This window comes from Cariama cristata, unplaced genomic scaffold (genome assembly GCF_000690535.1).
Source record: "Cariama cristata isolate BGI_N322 unplaced genomic scaffold, ASM69053v1 scaffold14859, whole genome shotgun sequence".
NCBI classification, from domain to species: domain Eukaryota; kingdom Metazoa; phylum Chordata; class Aves; order Cariamiformes; family Cariamidae; genus Cariama; species Cariama cristata.
Genome location: NW_009636445.1, coordinates 1,354 through 9,159, shown reverse-complemented (window position 1 = coordinate 9,159; position 7,806 = coordinate 1,354). Strand labels below are relative to the sequence as shown.

Sequence of the window (7,806 nt, the reverse complement as noted above, 5' to 3'; positions counted from 1 at the left end):
GGGAAAGCATATGAGAATAACCATCCCAGTGTTATCTAGAAACTTTTTTTTTTTTCTTCAACAGAACACAAATAATTTCTCAAACCACTCCAGTTCATTGTTCTATGTGACATCTGTACTTTATTTATTTTTTCCTCCTGGAAGGTAAAGTAGGGCAGGGTTGCTTTTGCATATGGAATTACTCATTGCCTGCTTCTTGGAAATAAAATAATGATCTTGATAGCATTGTCTGTGTGTATTGGTAATTAGTGGAGATGTTTGTACCAGTAAGCTGCCAGGTGAATTGAATAAATAACTTAAAACATAATTAGGAGTAACATGTAACTTAGTTGGTGTCATTTCAACAGACTTTGCTCTGTTTTACTGACTTTATTGTTTAAACACTAATACTAAAGAATATTGCTACTTGAAGCTCTTGACAGTGCTAAAAATGGCTTCCTTTTGCTTGTTAATGGAACCTTTCAATGGTCATTTGATGACCTCTCTTTCTTCTGACATGCTGCTCTAGCAATAAAAGCTGCTGCAGTCTGTAGAAGTATCCTTCATATTACACTGCTAGCTCTTTGGTCCAAAAAATCTCCCTGAAAACTTGCTGTGGATTATATATTCAACATTGATTTTCACAGCCCTGGTTCAGATGAAGCTTTGGCAATTAAACATACTCTGACTTCAAGGGACTGAGGCCCTGACTTGTGCCTTTCTGCCATCCTCATTTGGAGTCTGTCCGTTCCCCGCATGCTGTATCATGTATAAAAATCAGAACTTGCTGTTAAACCAGTACTTGTATTTTGTGGCAACTAGTCTCAAAAAAACAACAACAACAAAATCACCCTGACTTGAGAGGAGGAGGGAGAGAAAACTGAATTTCTGCGAACTGTGTTAAATAGTCTTAATGATTCCAACAAGGTGAATCTCCCACCCAGTATACATGTAGGCAAATGCTGATTCAAATGCAGTTTTGTCATCTTTGCTGATGATCCTTACTGAATAGCAGTGGTGATATCCTGCACTTCCAGATTTTCTGTCAGACCAGCAGAAATCCTGCATGAGCCTGAACATCTCTCTTAATTGAGGGTTTCTGACCAGCTCTGACAGAATTTCTAGTTCTGCAGCAAATTAGCAGTTTATGAAGCATTCCTTCTGATATAAATGGCACATTGTGAGATGCCCTCCCCCCTTTTTTAATACTTTAGACTGCCTGAAAGAAAGCACAAGTCTTATTCTACCTAATAATATATGCTTTTTTGTTTGGTTGGTTTGGTTTTGGTTTTGGCTTTACATGACTGCCATCTTTCATGCTATTTGGGGATCCTGTTTAAAATCCTTTATATTCTCTTTGCTTCAGCTTTGAATCACTATGCTTTTTTCCTATCAATTTCTGGGACTACTTTTTGTTCATAAAGTTTGTTTGAAATTTGTACTTCCAATATCCTGCCCTGGGCAGTATGCTTCTTCACTCAGCTTCTTATCTTGTAACTTCCTTAATCCATCCAAAGCATTTATGCTTTTCTTTGTTTGTTTGTGTTTACATGAGCACAAGTTTATATAGGGTTAACTGTAACTACGTGGCTTCTACTCTCTATGCTGACCTAATCTGTGTATGACTTGGTTACTAAACACTTACTGTTCTCCATATCAGTCCCTAGTGTTCTTATGTTTTTATCATGAAACGAATCTGGTCCATCTAAGAATGCAAGTTGGGCCTCCATTAGTAATATTTTTTTTCCCTCTTTATTATTGGATGGTTCATAATTATTTACACTGTTTCGATTTTGGTCTGCTCTTAAATGATGTCATTTTGTGCCTGCCTTTTCCTCTCCATTTCTTAAGCATGTATGTGTACCTAACAGAAGATGACAAATTTTCACATAACAAAGCTCTCTGCTGACTTCTCCTACCTGCTTCATATTGTTTTATCCTTAAGTCTTCTTGATGTTGCTTCTTTACGTACCTGATTAGTCAGTTCCTTCTTAATTAAGGCAATTCTACAGTTCACTCAAATAGACTTCCTAATTTCTTGCATTCCTCTGCTTTTCACTCTGTGACTTTTTACAATCTGCCCACTCTGTGTATATAAACCTTCTGAATAGATATCTGCCAAATGTCCTCTTGTCCTTTCAAAAAGAACAGCTTTTACAGTGATTACAGACTAGCAAGAAACATCGATACTTGTGCCTTATTTCTGTTAGCATATGTGGATTATAAGTTTTATTTGTTTGTTTCTGAGGTGCAAGAATATGGTTTGAGGCCTGTATATTTTAAGCATCCCAGTACTGTGAAAATTAACCATGGGGTCTTTCTCTTCTGTAGCTCCCTTTGAAAGAATAGGTAAACTTGATCATTACTCTATATAAAACTTTTTTTTTTGTTTCCTGCTCAGGTGACAAATGCTCATCAGGAATCCTTAGAGAATCATGTCCGAGTGCAGGCTGCAGCCTTAGATAGCTTTAGTGAAATGAACAGCTCCCTGACATCAGCTTCAATAGACTTGCAGGTACATTTTAATAGCTGTTTCACAGCTGACAACTGCTTTTTCTGCCATGGATTTAAAAGCATACATAAAACATGGATGACAAATATAGATTCTAACACTAAACAAGTCCATAAAGTACTGTCTTGGGTATCTAAAGCAGCTAATTTAGGAAACTGAGAAGAAAAAACATTCCAACACCTATGTTTTTTAAAAACCTGTTAAAAATAGTGTACAATAAAGAGACAGTGATCTGCAGCAGACTAATGCCACTAGTCATGTCTCTACAAAATATCTAAGGTGAAAATGGGATTTGTTCTGTATTGTGTAAAACAGTACATCTCCTGACTTATTCCTACCCTCACTGCTTAACAGAAATGAAAGTGGCATGTTTGAACGCTAAACACTTGTGAGACTTTACATACCTGTGAAATGTAGGGGGAGGGAGAAGGTGGGGATGAATTTTCTGTTTAAGACTTCCAAATTCCCAAGTATCTGAGCTGAACAACTTAATGTTCCTGCTTTCTTGTGTGTCACAGTTTTTCTTAGTCTAGTGCATTTAATATGTATAGCATGGCCCTTGGAGAGAAGAAAGGAAGATTGTTGGGAGTAGCATTCATAATGAAATGTATCAATGTTCCTTTCTCTTTTTTTGTAGTGTTCCAGGACTTGATTTCACTGAGCATATTCTCATGGAAATACCTTCTAACAAACTAAATGCAACAAAATCCATAATTTTAAATGTTAAAACTTGCAAAACTGTTCACACTGCATTGATACATCAGGAAACTCTTAAAAGTTCTGTCTGTTCCATAATCTCTTGACTGTATCAGTTCACCAAATTATTTATGATTTTTAATACGTGATTTGCCTCTTTCTTCTAGAAAACTCTAGTGGATGTTACATTGGAGAACACTGACATAAGGGAACAAATAAGGAGTTTAAAACACACACATGAACAATCTATGGAAAAGTTGAGAGAGAAGCAAAAGCAACTGGAAACAGCACAAATCGAAAATCAGTTACTGAAATTAAAGGTGCGGTATATAGACTTCCCTAAAAATGTTGCACAGTAAGGGCATTGGGGGTGTGTTAAATGAATTCCTTGGCCTTATTTGTAAAGGGTTCTTCATTCTTCATCCTTTCATCATTCCCTGGAGCTCACACACTCCTGTGAATCAATACTGTTTTAATAACAAAGAATCTCAGCTGACAGCAGTCAGTCTTTCCATAACATGGGTTTACCATTCAGGGATGTTGGCAGGTGAAAATTCAAACCATTAAATGGTTATTAGTATCCATTTCTGTTAAGTAAAGGAATATTATAACTCTACACAGTGCTGTAAGAATTTCTTGATGTTGCATTTGTTTATTTGGTATTGCATAAATTTTAATAGGTAATCTGTTAAGTCTTAGGAGCATATGGTCAGCAGATACGTGCTGTAACAGCAAGTGTCTTGGAAAGAGAATTAAGCTATTTCTTTCAGAGAAATGCAAGGGAATAAAACACAAACTGGAAGGTTTTATATGCCAGAAAGCTTGACTGTTTTCTCTCTTCACCTGCCAAATGTATTCCTTTAACCTAATTTTTAAAAACAAACAAACTAAAAACCACACACACACAAAAAAACCCAAACCTAAAATTGCTCAGAACAGACTGATTTGGATATAGTACTGTATCAGAATTTGTCATTGTGAAATTAAGGTGACTGTTGGTCTATTCATGTTTAAGTTTGTCAGAGACGATGTTTCTTTTTGGCTGTCTAGTGACTTGCATTTGTGCTTCATGATGAATGGTTAAAAGAGAAAACATTAACATAAGTGTATTTCAACTTACAATTCATGTTTTAGTTTCCTCCCATAGTAAGGCTTTACAGGCTACAAAAGTAGATGTATTTTGTACCTGCTATGGTTTCAGCAGGAAATAAAAAGAGGGAAAAACCAAGTAAAAGAAGAAAGCAAAGCTGATGCAATTAAGATTTCAAAACAATTTACATTACAAAAGAAATTTACATGCACCAACATGTCAGGGAAAGGTATGTCTGCTTTTAAGGGCAGAGAACTGCAGGTTAAGTCCTAGTTCAGCTGAATGCTTAAGGATTTGTTTATCTTCAAGCATGTCAAGGTCTGTAGAATACATGCCCTGCCCTAACGAGGAAAAAGTTTAAATTTTGCCCTCAAAGTTTCAGTTTTATTACAAAGTTAGAGGATAAAATACCTCATTGCTGACTTTGAAAGTTAAACATAAAATTGTGTATCAAAGATGCCAAGACATCTGGGATTTAATTCCAGGGGTGAATGTAAGAGGATGGTGTGGAATCTGGGAGGTTAGTAGGTGAAAAGTGGTAACTACTGTATGCCATTATTATTTTCTGGGTAGCTTATTAAGCTGCTTATGTAGCTTATTAAGTAGGTTCGGTTTATTCATACAATCATAGTAATAACTGAGGTTGGAGACGTTGCTTGAAAGTACTATAACAGATACCCTGATGCATCTACCTTTTTATGCTTGTTTTTACTCTCCTCACTGCTCAAGCTAGAAGTAAAGGAATGATGGAGAAACAGTGCCAGAGATCATATTCCAGTTCAATGTATCTTAAGGACTCTGGGTTTTCATTGTTGGCTTTTTCTGAATTGTATGACTCTTTCAGACTTCCTGAAATGTGGAAGGTTTTGTGTTGTACTGAAACTTAATTTAACTCCACTCCCTTTCACAAAGCGCAGGTTACTACCCTTGCCCCAGTGTTGGTCTAGGTGAGATGCCACAGGGGACAATTGCAGTACAAGTGGAGTTCTTCAGAGCTCAGTCCCTTTTCAAAGGATGAAATACATTGTTGTTACCCTACAGGGTAGTAAAACAGCTTGTTCCCACCATGCAAGATAAACACAAGGGTTTAATAAATCTTTCAGTCCTTGAAATGAAAAAAAAAAACAAACCAAAACCAAAAAATAAACAACCAAACCAAAACAAACCCCAAAACCTTAATCACCAGAACAAGGTATTTTGTAGCTGTGTAAACTGCAGTGATCAGCAGGGAACACTTTATTCCTTCTCTTCCTGACATTTTTGTAGCACCCACAGCATTTCACTACAACCTTGTCTGATTTATAGCATCTCTAGTAAGAGAACTAAGTCCTGGACTAGCTATTTTACTTTGCTTTTATTGTGGTTTACAGAGTAGATGTATTTAAGCTGTCAATATCGTATCTGGTGTTTAATCACTGAGGGTGTGGTTCAGTCAGTGTTTTGAGCCAACAGAAGTGGGAAATCCTGTCTCTGAACTACCATTCCTGCCCTCTTCCCTGGAGCAGTAGTAAAGTTTCTGGTCCTGTGGTTAAAAATTAACCCTTCCACACCCCTGGGAATATTAATTTTAAGTCTGACTGTTCCCTGATCTGCTTTGCTCCATGGTCAGCCGAGTTCTTGTGCCTACCCAAAGAGCTGTATGTGTAAAAGCAAGAGAGAGGAGGGAGGGTACATCTCTGTCTTCTAGTTAACAACACATACTTAGGTCCAGCTATAATTATTCCTTTGAGTGTTCATGGTCATTTAGAAACAGGAGTTGAGTCTAGACCACCTCTAATATATGCTTCTGTAAAATGGGGGCAGACAGTATCTTTTCAATGGGGAAACAAATGGAGTGACTTGGAGGCTGCTATGGAAGGGCTCAGTAAATAGGCATAGCCTGGTCTTGGATAAGCAATGACTAGTTAAATTCAGACAACATGAAACTTGATGAAATGGTAACTTCTACAAATTCAAATGACTTGTATACTGGCTGAGGTTGTAAATGGTCTTCATGCAAATGATAATCTGCTTCAACAGTGTCAAATTTATAACAAGGTGGATCTGAAGTTCAAAGTGTTATTCTTACATCATGCGAACTCCATTTCTCCTGCTGCCAGTAGTGCTGTACTGACTGATGGGTCAACTTTCCTCTCTCATAGGTGGAATCGTCACAGGAAGCCAATGCTGAAGTCATGAGAGAGATGACAAGAAAACTGTATAGTCAGTATGAGGAAAAAATGCGAGAAGAGGAGCAGAAACACAAAGCTGAGAAAGAAATCCTCCTAGTATGTATAAGCCAGTCTGTAAGAGTGGTGCTTAGCTTGGGTGTCACTTCTCAATTACTTCCTTCACTGTGTTCCTTCACTCCTGTCTCTGACTAGTCATGCCACAGTTACTAAGCTTTCCAAGCTTTTGGGGTTGTAGGGCTAAGAAAATAATGTGTTCAAACACAGTAACAGTAATGATAATGTAGATTTCAAAATCTGAAATGGGGTAAGTTGGGGTTATTTTAACTTCTGAATCTCTAAAAAAGGAAAATATAATGCCTAATTTTAGTGATAGTTTAAGAAGGGGAGGGGGAACAACTTCACTGGACACTACTGTAGCAAGAACTCTTCCTGTCCCCTGCTTTCCCTTTACCCCAAAGTAAAACCTTTCTATGAGCAGTTAGTCATTTTTCTAACTAATAAAGATAGATAATGACTGAGATTGAAGGTAGGTTCCCCAGTCTCTTTCTATTCATATTGTTTTATATGTGAGGAAAGTACAAAGATGAATGTGGCAGACTTTGGTGTTTAAAATGCTATCTTCTGCAACAGCAAATTTTTCTTATGGTGTTACTTCGCAGCATCCTCAGAAGGGAAAAAAAAAATATCTAAGAAATGGGTAAAACTTTTTCTCAGATTTTCATAATGATGCTTTATGAATACCTATGCACTTCAAAATGCCCCAAATCTTATGTTCTAGACAATTCACATCTAGTGTCACAACTCCTTAAGGCTTCCGGGCAGGTGTAGTGAAAAGCTTTGAGCGCTGCTTAAAAGCTATTAGCCTGGCTCTATGGCATAAAAAGGAAGGGAAAAAAATATTCCTCATGAATATATTGGATGTTAATGTGACTGTAAGTGTTCTTATTTGAAGGAAGAAACGAATCGGCTTCTGAAGGCTATTGAAGAGGCAAATAAGAAGATGCAGATTACAGAAACAAGCATACAGGAAAAAGACCAGAGAATTGGTGAACTGGACCGGCTGATTGAACGCATGGAAGAGGTATGAGAGTTAGTTGATTGCCACCTTTAAAGGAAATGCAGAAGTGCATGGAGGAAATTTGATGATTTTTTTTTTTTAAATTGGTCTACTGCTCAGTACCTGCTCAATGACATACTGTTGCTGTTTGCAACTTACTTAATTACTCTATCCATATAAGTAAATGGACCTGGACTACCATAGAGACACTGTGATTAAGTGGTTCTTCTGTCTTCTAGTGGTCTTTACAGTCACGGCTGCCTAAGATGTCAAAATTTATTCAGTAAATTCACCATTATTT

General features: G+C 37.1%; 1 protein-coding gene across 1 annotated transcript in view; it reads left to right on the top strand.

Moving 5' to 3' along the window:
* LOC104167618 (myocardial zonula adherens protein-like) overlaps positions 1–7,529 on the top strand; it is a gene marked incomplete at its 3' end in the record, with an annotated part of 21,001 nt that extends 13,472 nt beyond the window's left edge. Inside the window, exons 6-9 of the mRNA XM_009707927.1 lie at positions 2,381–2,494; positions 3,355–3,507; positions 6,419–6,544; positions 7,401–7,529. Of these exons, the coding sequence (XP_009706229.1) occupies positions 2,381–2,494; positions 3,355–3,507; positions 6,419–6,544; positions 7,401–7,529 (522 nt within the window). The remainder of the gene's footprint in view (positions 1–2,380; positions 2,495–3,354; positions 3,508–6,418; positions 6,545–7,400) is intronic.
* Between the last annotated feature and the right edge of the window lie 277 nt (positions 7,530–7,806).